Source organism: Pterocles gutturalis, unplaced genomic scaffold, assembly GCF_000699245.1.
Source record: "Pterocles gutturalis isolate BGI_N339 unplaced genomic scaffold, ASM69924v1 scaffold42769, whole genome shotgun sequence".
Lineage (NCBI taxonomy): Eukaryota > Metazoa > Chordata > Aves > Pterocliformes > Pteroclidae > Pterocles > Pterocles gutturalis.
In genome coordinates, this window is record NW_010137239.1 from 1 (window position 1) to 14,279 (window position 14,279).

The following is a 14,279-nucleotide window of genomic DNA, read 5'->3' on the forward strand; positions in this document are numbered from 1 at the left end:
CTCAGGGAGATATGCGACATCTTGCTTAATAGAAAGCAGAAGAATAATGATGAAAGGAATCTTGAAAACTTTGTTTCAAGCTTGATGGGAGAAGAGAAACTATTTGGCTTGAGCACGGAGAGCAGCCTGTGTTTTCTGACCTCTCCGTTCCGACGGCTGCCTGGTTTCTCCCTTGAATGTGGCTGGGTATCTCTACACCTGCGCTGAGGGAAAAGGGAAAAAGGGGGAACAAGGCAAAAGAGGGTGAGAAGGTCTGTGGCTTCATACTGGGCTTTTACGTCAACGTCTCAAAAATTGTCCCTTGCAGATGTGTTCAGTGCAGATTCAGACTCCCACAGGGACTAATTTGCCCCCAAGGCTTCATGATTCAACATTCCCGATGAAGAAATCTAACACAGGATTTTTTAGAGAGTGTTTTTGATGAATTTATCAGACGAACAGACTGTTTCACAATATTTGGGTCGCAGCAGAGCTGGGAGAGAGATTCTCCGGGTTTTCTGCGCAGGAAGCGAGAAGACAGAGAGGAGGAAGTCGCTGTAAAGCCTCTCTGGTTTTGTACACTGTGAATTTAATGTGTGGGGAAACTAGAACACCTTCATGCCTCTGCGAGAGAATCTGGGCCTGCTGTCACCTGGAAGATGTGTTACTGCCAGGCTCTGACATCCCAGATGATCTCAGAATTGGGTATTTTAACACTCCACTTCCAGTGAACTGGCGGATGCTTAAAGCAATATAAGGTCTAGGACTAAAATGATAATTATGTCGCTAACTTCAGAAAAAACCATCGTGGAACATCAGTGCCAATGGGAACTGCAGTTTGCCCCTAAAATACACTACTAAGTGAAAATAATCTTTTTAAGAGTTATGCAGACACTGCTTACTTTTTATATCACCTAGATATTCTTTCAGGCCAGTATCAGTTACTGCGTGCTTACTTTCAACATCTCCAAATATATGAAATATAAACTTTGCTGGAAAATAATTCACCGCAAATGGCTCTTGGCTTCTGGTTGACTGAATATTTTGCTAATAATGAAGGTATACATCTAAACTGTCGATACAGTTCTACATTAAATATGAAATGCAACTAATATTTAGGAAGTAGGAATAGTTTCAGCTTGTCCAGAACTGAAAGCAATTATTTTTCTTTAAGGTTAAAAATTACACAGTTTACCTTCTTACTTTTTATTTCTTATCTCGTCAGTGCAATGGAGCACTCACTTCACTATTGCATTTATTGAGTAGAGGCAATAAAAATGTTTGTGCAGCGCATAAATGAATTTTGAACAAATATTAACAGAACTATCTTGGCAACATGAAGGGCAATGATTGGATCTGTGCCTTAACACCTGCTCCCGCAGAGGAGCACGGACACATCCATCAGCCATCTGACCAGCACCTCTAAATACGCCGGAGAGAGGGACGGGGGGTGCCCCTGAAAACCCAGGGACTGATGCGTGAAACAGAAGGAACAGCGTGGAGGGAGCTGGAAGGTGAATATCTTACTCCTGCAGGAAAATGGGTGAGATGGTTGGTCCGAATACAGTCCCAAGGCCAACATTCATGCCAGAGAGTGCCTCAGCGAGCGGATGCTGGCACGTAAGGGAGGATTGCACTCAGGCATCTCTTTAATATTCTGCCTCAGTGTCCCTAATCAGCATGTTCCTGGTGATTTGCGAAACATCTGCATTTGGAACTGACTGGGCTTTGCCATGTATTTTCTGGTTGAAGAACACTCAAAATCTTGAGAACGGTGAGTAACGCAGACCCGACACGCATCGTCTGGAAGGACAGACTGCCAGGAAGCCTGCGGCAGGATCCGAGGTGGGACATGTCCTGCAAATATGAGGAAAATTGCAGCATCAGCTAGAGCAGACAGGCAGATGAGACGAAGGACAGAAGGTCTGGCTCATTAGCTGGGGAACTCTTACCTTGCACTGACCTTCAGTCTGTCTGGTTCTTGCAAACTTTCTGCATAATATCACTAGGAAAGACCAATTCCTGTCTGAAAGCCTTTGCCTACCTTATTATCCTGTGTCCCGATTATTACAATGGTTTTTCCTATTGTCTTGACAGTTCCACTTGACCCCTGGTGTCAATGAAGAATGCTGCTGCATAGACTGGTTTTCATCAACATTTTTCTTTTAGCATCCCTCTACTATTTTTTTCTTCCTTCTCTTCCACACGAGACATTTTTATCTTCACTTTTAAGGCCTTTGCTGGCTTATCCCCTTCCTCTCTCGTATTCCTCACTGAAATCACTCTGATCAGCTGCTGATGCCAGTCTCCATCATTTAATTGCTATCACATCAAACATTCTTGATCTCTGCTATGCTGTCCTTCATATTTTTTTATCTGGGCAACACCGCTTCTGCAAAGCCAGTCTGTTCCCATCCCTCCTGCAAATTCTCCTTTTAGGCTGTGCCAGCACAAACCCAGGTAACAACTACACTCCCCATATCATGCTAGCCAGCATCATCTCAGGGGGTTCTTGCCCGACTTCCTCTGCTTGCAGCTGCCACTTCTTTCCCATATCTGTAGTAGAGATCATCAGTCTGCTCTGTATTTATACAATTACTAATGAAACAAAATTCTGCTCCACAATGGGGTTTATAGGAGCTATAATGATGAATAGCACATGTGCTAAAGGAGGGCGTTGGATTTGATGGAAAATCAGATGATATCATTGCATACTATCACCAAATACAGAAAGGACGAGGTTGGTTTGCTCGTGCTCTGCCCAGATGAATCCATACAATAAGAATCACATCGTCTCCAGTTACTGGAAAAGACAGTTATTCATAACATACATTCTAATGTTTCTTATCACAGAGAAATATGTTTTCCAAAAGAATCACCATATTGGCAGTCATTATGCAGGTGTGTGAAATACATTTAAATATTCATTCCTCTCAGTTTCACATGCAATTATTCAGTTTTACTTTCAATTTTAAGAGCAGTACAGTTATCACACACCGAATCTATGGAAAAATTAATGTCCTTATAAGTTCACCCTTTTGTTTTTCACTTCTTTAAGTAGCATAGAAAACTCCTCAGTCCAGGTTTGCATGGGTACGGTATATGGCAGAGCACATCCTGCCATCTGCTGAGCGCGGGGAGAAATGCTCGTATGGGAAATGTTGCAACGGATAAAATTGTGCCCATCTACTCCTGGGCTATTTTAAACACAGCAAAGAATGTAATCAAAATAGCAGGCAGATCTGAGGAAGGATTTAAACCAGAGGCAAGAAAGTTCATTACAGCATTGCAGTGTGTTGGGGAGGGAGAAGGTACTTGGGAAATTTTGTGGAGAAAAAGGAAGAAGCAGGCTGCGACAAATGGAAAAATAATCAGATGTAAATACAGAAGATGAAGTCAATTTTTTTTTTTTCCTGTTGATTTAGCAGCGGTACTTTGCCCGTTGGCACTGTGTATTTGGTAAATATTTCGAGCAGGACATTCAGAGCGTTTTCTTTCTGGGAAGAATAGCATGTTCCCAATTGTTTAATGTTGTGGCTAAAATTTCTGTTTGAAATGCAAACAGCGAAACTTTAGAAAGCAAAAATAAACAAACTATTTAAGATCACGGCAGTAAGGGTTTGACATAACCTAGCTTTGCGTTAGAGTTCCAATGTCCCTCACTCCCCCTCGCAGGCGGTGAGTCAGCGGGGAAGGAGGATACTTAGATTAGAAACACCAAACTGTGGAACAATGATCACACAAATGTTATTTTGGTTGCACTTCAGATGCTCCTGCAGTTAAAATCTCCTAAATTAGGAGAACTGCAGTGATCAGAACCTCAGCTGATAGCTGCGGAGTTTTGACTTGATGACCCCAAATTGTAGCACCAAAATGAGTTTTTATACCACCCAAAACTGGGATTTAAGTTTGACCCCTCTTGTCACGAATAAGCACAATCCAGAATCATTATTCCGCATTTCCCGCAGCGCTGGCACTGTGAACCCTGTCTCTGCTGCTTTTAGTTACCCGTTAATTGAAAGATGCTTATTGACGACATGAATCTGATCAAACCAGCCCCCGAAGCCTGAAATTTCAGGCCAGATCATCATCTAGTGTAAACTGGCATGAAGCTGGTATCATCACCGGAGGCGTATGACAATACCAGTGTCCCTCCAACACTAATTATTTTGCCTTAAAAGGATTTTGTTATATGTCTCAGAAGCCTTCAGTACATAGAAATGTACATGCTTGAGTGATAAACGAGCTTCTCAGCGACAGTTCTATTATTTGACCCAATATCGTATTTAAACTTCCTCATCCTCTAAAGATGCTGAGAAGATAATATTGTTTTTTGAAACACATCGGTCCCAACAGGAGATGCTCTGCAGAAACAACCGGAGAGGAGCCGTTTTCAGCAGCGCTCGCTGTCTGAATTCCCGCATTATGTACCAACGCAACATGTGACGGTTGTTTCATCCTTTATTACAAGCGACACAAGGAACCTTTTATCTTCTGTTTACTGGGATGGGAATAAACACACAGAGTTAATATGTAACCATCCTTTTCTGGATGCCTTTATTTTTAAGTGAGGAAACACTGGCCGAGGGTCGTTTGGGAAGCTCGGGACCAGCAGCGATGTACCCCCTGGCACTGGTTGTGTTCGCAGCTGCTCTGAGCCACTGCGCTCTTGCAGCGAGAGGTAAGCACCTTCCACTTCCTAAGGGCAAGGCTATCCCCAAGTGTGAACGAGGGAGGCTGGAGAAAGCAACGGGATTTTGAAGCCTTTAGACAATTCTGGTCAAGCGTTTTGAAGGGGAATTTTCTCTGGAAGCTAGTTCCTCTCTTTTTCCCTTCGTTCCTCCAGTGAGGTGAACTGCTACATACAACAGTATAAAATGGAGAAAAACAGAAGAAATATTGATAGAAGTGGTGGAAAGCAGGCTGCCTGCCTGCTGGGGGTATTGTGTGTGCCAGGGTCTACCCTCACTCCATCCCCCTGCCCAGCTCCCTGCCCACCTCTCTTTCCCCTCCGCCGTGGGGGCTGCCTGGCTCCTGCTTCGCTTTTCTCCTCCTTTCCCCACTCCAAGGGCTCTGGGCAACTGTTTCGTGTGCTCTCTTCCTCTGTTTGCTATGTATTTCTGCAGAACAAGCTTTCTGTCCCCCTGTTCTCTCCCCACAACCTCAGCAGGAGCCTCTCTCTGTCCTTTCCAGGAACGCATTCTGCACCCTCCGTTCCTCCCTCGCTGCCCCCCTCCTTTTCTCACTCTCCGGGTGATGAGTTGTTCACGCTGTCAACATGTTAGAGCTGTTTTGGGATCAAAAATGTCTAACAGAACAGAGCGTTTCCCCCACTCAACAGAAAAATCAGGGAAAGCAGAGAAAAATAAATTTAATTAAAAAAAAATCTAGTTTCAGGCTGACCCCACCAAACTAATTTAGATGAAAAATGAAATGCATTAGTTTGCTTCTAAGTCCCCCTCACCCTCGTTTGTCCAAGATAATTTAATATAATTGACTCAGTTTGTAGAATACCTTCATAAATCCATTTTGTAAAAAAAAAGAGCAAATTTTATTTTAAAAAAAAGTGACACAAAATTTAACTGGGGCCATTGATAGATCTGCCAAGGAGAAGAGGAAGAAGACTCTTTTCTGGTTGATACTTATAGCAGCCATCAGCTGCCTCAGTACGTTACCTATAGATTACAGAAGGACCATTGGGCTCAGTGCAGGAACATCCCATAGCTGCTGAGAAATAAAACCAACTCCAACTTTCTGCCCAATTTTTGTAAAGCGTCTCCTTTCCCCCAGTCTGTTCCAAGCCACCAGAAGTGCTCTTTGCCACGATCGACGTGAACAAAAGCGTGTACGAGGTGGGCGAGGAGATCGAATACACCTGCAGGCCAGGGTTTGTCCCCAACAGTGGCCAGAGGAAGTATACCTGCCAGCCCACGGGCAGGTGGCCCCTCAACACCCTGCTATGCCTACGTGAGTAACACAAACTCAGTCCTGTTCCTAGATTTTATGCCATTTTGCTGACATGCCATGCATTGACCTGAAAAGGATATTTTATAGTCCACGTGAGGAATGTGATTTATTTAAACTGACACTGCTGTTCTCCAATTGTTCTTTCCTTACTTGTTGGAAGACAACTGGGTGTGAGGGAGAAGGGGGACAAGTAACAGGGGAAGGATCTTCCCATCTGTGTCCCACGCTGTCCCCTAAGCCTCTGCTCCTGGATGGTGACGGAGGTTGGACCTGGACAAGGTGAACCTTCATCTGCCTCAGCCCCGCAGTGCTTATACCCTAATGACATATACTGCTTAATCACACCTGCAGTTATTGTATCCCTTGTTCTTCATTTTTATAATTGCATTGCATAGAAGTTATTTTCCTCAGACAATCAAGTGTTAAAAATTATTTAATCACAAAAACGTTGAAGCCACTATATTTTGATAGAAATGTACCTAGACTGATGAAATGGAGTCCATGGGAGTGGAGAAATGGGAAAGACACCCAGACCCATTTAAGATCAACTCGTTTCCATTATCCTAGCTTCATGCCTTGTGAAACAATATAATCTTTTTTTATCTTTCATTAACAGCAAAGAGATGTCCCCCTCCTGCACCCTTGCAGCATGGAAAAATGGATTTTGTAGACCTCCACTATCAGAGTTCTCTAAGTTTTTCATGTGAACCAGGGTAAGTGTTTCCTTCCTCATGCTATGAAATAAATAACCTAAACCACAATTTTACATTCTAGTATCACCTGCTGCAGTACTGCAAGCCAGTGAACTTAGAAAACTGCACATAAAAGCCCACCTCCACTTCAGAAAACTAAAAAAAAAAAAAAAGCATATCTGGTGATTCGTGCTCAGTCTTGGCTGTACCATCCTGGAGCTTTGCTACTGCGAAGCAATGTCTTAGAGATATGGAAACCAGCAACATAGCAGAGATTTTATGCAAAGATTTAGTCTGGACTGCTTTCCCCTGCTTTTTAAATCCTCTTATTACATCACGAGATTAAATCCTACAGCAGAGAGAAGATAATCTCCATCCAAATTGTTATACTGTTAGGCTCTGGGGACTGAAAATTTTGTTTCTCTGCCCTTCTGACCTCAGCGAATGAAAACATGAAGTTAATCCTCATTTGGTTCCTGGAGCAAATGCACTTTTACACAAGGCTGCTTGCCAGTTTTAGAAATCAGAATGCATTTAAAGAAAAATAGTTATGGCAAATGCAGGGAAATACTCGATAGTAGCATACCGTTCATTTATTTGGGTAATTAATAAACAGTGCTAACCTGGGAAGGTCATATGTGAGACAGAGTCTAGAGCTCACTGAAGAGTGTCAACAGCCTCAACTACTCCCTTCTTCTGCAAAACAGAAGCAAGGCAAGGAATCAATACATTCAGCTATGACACCAAATGCAGCAACAGGACTTGATTTAATTTTGCCAATTATAATTTACTGGTTTTCAGCTGTATGATATTGAAATGATAGATACACAAGGAACATTTCTTTAAAACTCAGAGTAAGTGCTCATAATAAAAGGACAGAGGATGGGAGAGAAGCATTTAGAGTGCATATGGAAATTAAATTGGGCTACTGACATTAAAATAAAATAATGCACCTCAGTGGCTTTAGCTCTAAAGAGTGCCGAGTTTTTCATATTCGAATCTAAACTTCCTTTGAGGTCAGTACGCACTAGAACTAGAGAAGGGTTTCAGAACTGGCCCCTGAAGTCTGTTTATCAGAAATGCTAATCTTTCTTGCAAAGCACAACTTGATTCCTCTCCATGTTCATTAAGCTTTCTATAACCAGGTTTTTTTCTTTCCAGTTACAACCTTGTTGGGACAAGAACAAGCCAATGCATGGCAGACGGAAAGTGGAGTGGAACTGTTCCACAGTGCCAACGTATGTTGAAGTGCTAAAGAACTACTCTATCCGTGTCCTTCCTACAGAAAGGTTCCTTTACCTTGCTCAGAATTACCTATATGCTTGCTCAGAGGCCTCCTATGGGGCCGTGAAAAAAATGGTTGGGGAAAGTCAAGAAGAACCCTGTATGTTTGGGTTTAGATATGTGGATTCTAGTTTTCCAGAAACAGAGTTTAAAGGTCTGTACAAAAGGCTGGGATCAGGGATGCTATTTACAGCTGGAGGTAAGATGCTTATCCACTCAAATTCATTCTCCCTGTGTATCAAAAGAGGATATTGTCCTTTGCAGCTGCTACACATGTTTTTGCTATAACCTGTCCTGCATAAACATTTCACTGAAAAAGCAATTTACTGCATAAAATTGTCTGAAAAATATAGCAAAAATAATGGATTACATATTCTAAGACTTTTAATGTGAACTTTGTTTTGTTATCTGCACTTCCGTAAAGGGTGGTGCAGGTTAATTTCATTATAAGCACATTGCTCCTGTGATTCTGGTCATAATTTGATCTTTAAGCTTTAATTCTCTGTGCTTTTCTAGCGGTGACTTGTGCACCTCCCTCACTTCCTGAATTTGGAGTCCTTTCTTACCGCCACTCAAAACCTGGAAATATTTTTAATTTCCTGGACACGATTACTTTTGAATGTGTACCTCCCCTCGCACTCATTGGGAATGAGACAGCAACCTGCATGGCCAACGGGAACTGGAGCAGCATCCCAGAGTGCAAGGGTGAGTCACTTTTATCAACACCTAAAAATATTCCCTAGGATTGTACAGATAAAACTATATGAACAACTTTAATTTTTTTTTTTTTTTACAACTGTTATTGCAAACATACAGTTGAATTATTCTGAAAGCCAGGCTCGTGAATGCAAGGTGATTGCTAAGAAGATTGCATGCAATGTGGGAGTGACAAAATACTTGCTGCAGGTATAAAGGTCAGATAAACAAATCCTGCTAAACCCTGTTCAGAGGGGGGAATCAGAGCCTGGCCTCCAAAGTGCAGCAAACATTTTATTCTGCTAAGTGCTAGGATTAATCTAAGAAACAGACAACCTTGCCTTAGTCCCAAGAACTTCCCTGGTTTCAGTGACACTATGCCACATTTTAGTAGTTTTTGGATATAATCACAGATTGCAATAAATGTGTATTTCAAGCCAATAATATTTATTTATTGTGGTTTTTTAAACTATCCTTCCTCTGGCTCTGTTTTCCTGTGTAGGAGGCTGAAATGAACCACCATGAAAGTTTCATGTATTTTTCAAATTATACTATATGTGTCCTTCAGAAGCACAACATTGATAAAATTTTGGTTTTGTTTTGTACCGCAGTTGTCACATGCCCCACTCCAACAGGGATAGAAAATGGATTCATCGAGTTCGCTGTTCGCAGAACCTATCACTATAACGAGAGCGTCAGCTTTGGCTGCCAGGCCAGCTACGTGCTGGACGGACCGAAGCATTCCCGCTGCGAGAACACTGGAAACTGGTCCATGAAGCCAACCTGTAAAGGTACACATTCCCTGTCTGCTAGAAACCACGGATCAAACTGAATTTTCCTACAAGACCACCGCTCTGATGGTTAATGAGCTGTAACACCTTTGGGCAAGAGCTGTCCTCTAAAGAAAATCAAAATAGTGATCTCGTGGCCCTGATAATCTAAGATAATTCTCAACATTGAACGTTGTATGACATGATGTATCTGATTTGACTTCAATAACTAGCCACATAACTTTGTTTTGCATGAGTATTTCCTCTCCTCTTCTTATTTAACATGATGAGAAATTTTACTGAGGCTGGATTTTCACTGGAAACTTTCGACCCTGTTCTCAGTGGTCTGAATTTCTTCAGCATTGTAATATCAGCAGAAGTATTATGTATGCGTGGGACACATTGTTTTTCATTCCCAAAGGTGACCTGTACAGATTTCTGGTGGGATCTATCTACCCCCTTTTCAAAACAGAGTTCTAATTATCCTTACGTGTTGCTTATAACTGCATTGTTTTACAGGACCATGCAAAATACCAGTTAAGAAAGCTGTAGTATTGTACAACGGTGAGAAGAAAAGAGTTCAGAACGACCTGAAGGAAGGCATTCAGCATGGTGAAACTATATCCTTCTTCTGCAAGAATAAAGAAAAATCCTGCGCCTATACCGTACCTGTTCCGTGCATGGACGGCAACCTTACCCTCCCTGCCTGCTTCAAAGGTATGAGCCAGGCTCACCAGCTTCTGTTGGTGGAAACAACAAGAAGTTTAGTGTGGGGGAAATGTCATAATTCATCTTCCTGGCTAATTCATCTGCCTTGTACTAAACCTCTTGGGTATTTAGGAAGAGATGGCCTGAGAGAAGGAGAGAATGCAGAGCAAGGTTTTCCTTCTGGATATACAGAGCCCTGCTTTAATCCCTGTTCTGGTCTTAGGAGGTGTTTAAAATTTAGAGGTGGCCTAGCCCAAACAAAAGGCATTATGTAAAATATTCCAGGATTTCACAGAATCCCATGTCTTCTACATGGGAAAAGAGCCTGAGCACTGCTGCAGCCTTGAGAACCTGACGGATTCGCTCCCATTCTGGTGAATCACTCCCACGTTGTGCAGATTGGCAACACGCTGGTTCTGACTTTGGAGCAAGAGCGTTACAAAGCAGCTGCCAGCTGCAGTGAGGCATTGGTGCTGGAGGAACTCCTCCATACGGGTTTCTAGAATAAATAAACAGACTAAGTACTGAAGTTTGTCAGCAAGAGGAAACACTTTGCAATTGTTTTATCAATATTCCTCGCATAGAGTGTTCCTTGTAAGTTTTATTTTCATTTGCAAGCCAAGGAAAAAACACAGCCTATGCACGATGAAATCATCTTCCCTCACATTCAGCTTAGCTTCTGGTGGATGTAGTGTAGCTTTCACTAAAAGAGAGTTAAAATTTAGTGTATTTCTTCTAGCGGTTTTACAATGATGCAAAGATTGACTGCTCACCTATCAGGGTCCAGGAGACATACTGTTTTCACCTATCATACATTTAAAAAAATTAAACCAAAGTTCTTGTTTTCAACAGAACGTGGCTTTTTTTCAAGTCTTGTGAAGAAGGATCCATCAGACATGAAACCATGTGAAGAAGAAGAAGTGTGAATCAGAGAAGTAATACAGTAGTAAATTTCTGCCTTACTGAGACAAAATATTGCATATAAGGGAGGAAAACTTGGGTCCCGTGAGTGTAAATTTCCAGGCGAACTCTGGACTCTCTGCGAACACCATCTCAGCTATTTTCCCTACCAGCCTCTTTCACAAGCGATGCGATGACACATTATTTCAGCCATTAACTTGCGTTCTCTTTTCTCTGCCTTCTTCACAATCCCTGCAATACCGCTTTTCTTTCCATATTTCCAACATTTCTGCAATTGTAAGTGACTTTCTCAATAGCAGTCCCTTTACAATAAAGTAATTTTCAGCCAGTAGCGTGTTCTTATTTAATATTACCTAATCATCAATCAAATCCTTCAGCTCTTCACTGATTTATGCAGGAAGGCCTTCACCATTAGTAATTACCTGGGTTCTGATTCCATTATCACTCCCCTGTGATAGGGAGTGAACCTTTAATTATAGATAGAGGGTCATCAGCCCAGGATTTTCCAGAATTTACATCAGTAGAAAGACTGAGATTTCCAAATGAGTTTACAAGCCAAGTATCCAACTGTGGTTTAAATGTCAATAGCATCAGATAAAGGGTTCTTTTACACTTTTTTTAAAAAATCCTAAAGTTAATAAGACTATTTATGTTTTTGAGATTCTAACTTCACCTGAAACTGTTTTAAACAACTGTTAATTTTTACCACTGTTTCAATATTATGCAATGTAACTGATTCCTTAAAAAAAAAAAAAAAAAAAAAAAAAAAAAGAATTGAACACCATTGAGCAATAGTAGTGATTTCTGGTCATTAAGTAGCTTTGAAGTAAATAATACTTTTAATTTGATTTAAGATACAGGTAGTTCACTGGCATGATCCAGTCTGGCAAGTTTTGTGCTTCCGTCTGTATTTCCATTCAAAAAACTAATTATAATTTCAACATACTGGAAAGCGATAGGGAAATATTTATTGTACGCTTACAATAAATCGTTATGAGTCATAGGTGGTTCCCTCTGAAGTCTAAAAGCCTTCTCTGTGATGAGAAGCAGAAGTAAGCTCCACAGTAAGCAAGCTACTGTAGAACTTTTTAAAAGGACCATTTAACATTAATATCAAACTACTTGTAAGATGCTACAGCTACCATTAAAAAACTCCGAGCATACTCTCATTATCTTTTTTCTTTTTGAAGGCTGCACATGAATATTTTAATAGTATGACTGATATAATTTGTTCTTATACTTCTCATTTTAAGGAGAGACCGAGGCAGCTATTATTAAGTATTTAATACTTTGTACTGATCAGCAATTTAATTCTCTAATGTAGAGACAGACAGACAAATTCACATTAGCAACTGCAGAGGCTATGTCGTCGGTACAATATGCGCTGCGTTTTGGTTCCTAACGTGTTTAAGCAGGATCCTTGAACGACGTTTGACTTACAAGAAATTCATAACTCCTTTTAACACATACCTGGATCAGCTGGCAGGAATCTATCTGTTTGGAAATCTTGTCTAAATGTTGTGTGGATACATCTCTGGGATCGGGATGTTCAGGACGTTAGCTGAGATACCAAACACAGTTTAATATTAACTTGCCTTTCACAGCAAAACACAGTGAAGTTGGCATAAATAAAGTTAGCATTCACTGCCACAGAAACGCTATTTTCCCTGAAATGACTTGTATGTTGCACAGAAACAACTGCCACAGGAACATTCAGATTTTTCTAAGCAAGTTTTCACAGTTCTAATTACCCGTGAAGCAGGATAACAACTGATCACATCAGCTGGCCCTGCTTCCTAGCTGGATTTGCAGAATTTGAATAATTTAAAGAATCACCCTTAGGAGCCAATGTTCATGCGCTGAATTTATTATCTTGTCTCCTGAAGCCAGAAGAGGGAGAAAAAAAATCTGTGACCTGATAAGTGTTTGAAGTAGTGAAGTGTTCGTGAATCACAACTTTTCAGACATGAAAGGTTTGCTTAGAAGGTCTGAAAAATAATGTATTGCAACTCGAGGTGTTCCAAAGGCGGGTACGAGTGAGTGAAACGTGCCTTTTTTTTAACAGATGTTTGAAAGAATGCCTTAAGCTGTGCTCATGTTACTTGTGGCAACCTGCTGAGACAGTTACAGAGATAAGAGAACATGGTAAAATGAGATGAAAAAAAAAGTACTGAATTTGTTTTACTTAGATGAAGATATTTTTACAATTCAAATTGGGAATCTGTTCTGTATTCTGGTTTGGATACCTATGTGTTCTGCAACAGTGTTATCTACAGTGATTTCCTCCAGAGGTCAGTGCACATCAGTACTCATCCTGTTCAGGCTGCAGCTTTGGCTGGAAACAAGTTCTTGGCCATTTCTTGGATGTTTAGATTTTCTTTCTTTTTTGGACAGAAGTTATGCAATTGTCAAATCAACACCGGTAGGCTTCAACCTCTCTGGCCACCCTGTTCCACACTGGGAAACGACCCAGAAACTGGATCTGCTCTGTCAGGAAATTTGTCCTGGAGTACTGGTTCCAATTTCATTGGTTCTGCTCTGCTTCATGTCCTCTTTCACCATATACCAACAAACTCAGTTTTTCGAAGTATTTTGTGATGAGCACGACAGAGATATATTCAAATCTGAAGGCAATGCACAGATTCATATCAATGAACAACAACATACAAAAAAGTTGGGTTAGAAATTCCAACCCTTTGCAGCTGTCGAAAAGCAGATTTGCAAAGCTGGGCAGAACTGCAAACCTCTTGCCGTATCACCCGGCCAACACGCTGATGTGCTGCCCTTGAAGCACCTGCCTGGAAAGTCAGAGTGATAAATCCATTCAGCCTTCCTAACAAAACAGTTGTCTGTCTCCTGTGATTTGTACTGACTTGGAGAAATGGATTTCATCATGATTACAAAATCCCTGCGACAAATCTGGAGATCTTACACGGTGATTCAGAGGTGAAAAGTTTGAGTTCAGCTATTTAACCAAGTCAGCCACCCAGGAGTCCTACTCTGTCGCAAGAATCTACCACTATTTAAAAACAGATTAAAAGCAGTCATGTCTTCAAAAATATATTAAATGTCAATTATGTTAAATTTGGAATTTAAAGACAATAAATTATCTTTGTATAGCTGAGATTCTACCATCTACTCCGTCACTGATTTTTGCACGGCTTCTATGCAAATTTTGATTTAAGGAGGGATGTGCAATCTGAGTAGGCACCCAGTGTAGCTGTCAGAGCTATCACCGAATGAGCCCTAATGCAGAAGCATT

The 14,279-nt window shown here is 41.1% G+C and overlaps 1 protein-coding gene across 1 annotated transcript; it reads left to right on the forward strand.

Moving 5' to 3' along the window:
* Window positions 1–4,596: 4,596 nt before the first annotated feature.
* Window positions 4,597–11,022, forward strand: LOC104468434 (beta-2-glycoprotein 1-like). Its single transcript, XM_010082552.1, has 8 exons — window positions 4,597–4,660; window positions 5,770–5,946; window positions 6,563–6,659; window positions 7,800–7,876; window positions 8,439–8,627; window positions 9,230–9,409; window positions 9,908–10,105; window positions 10,949–11,022. The coding sequence occupies exons 1-8, from the start codon at window positions 4,597–4,599 to the stop codon at window positions 11,020–11,022; spliced, it is 1,056 nt and encodes a 351-aa protein (XP_010080854.1).
* Window positions 11,023–14,279: the final 3,257 nt, after the last annotated feature.

What these genes read in the sequence shown, in the direction of transcription:
- LOC104468434 (XM_010082552.1), top strand. Translation starts at nt 4,597, where the DNA reads ATGTACCCCCTGGCACTGGTTGTGTTCGCAGCTGCTCTGAGCCACTGC. An exon ending in CAACACCCTGCTATGCCTAC is followed by an intron (nt 5,947 to 6,562) that starts GTGAGTAACACA and finishes TTTCATTAACAG; the next exon opens with CAAAGAGATGTCCCCCTCCT. An exon ending in CCTCCCTGCCTGCTTCAAAG is followed by an intron (nt 10,106 to 10,948) that starts GTATGAGCCAGG and finishes TGTTTTCAACAG; the next exon opens with AACGTGGCTTTTTTTCAAGT.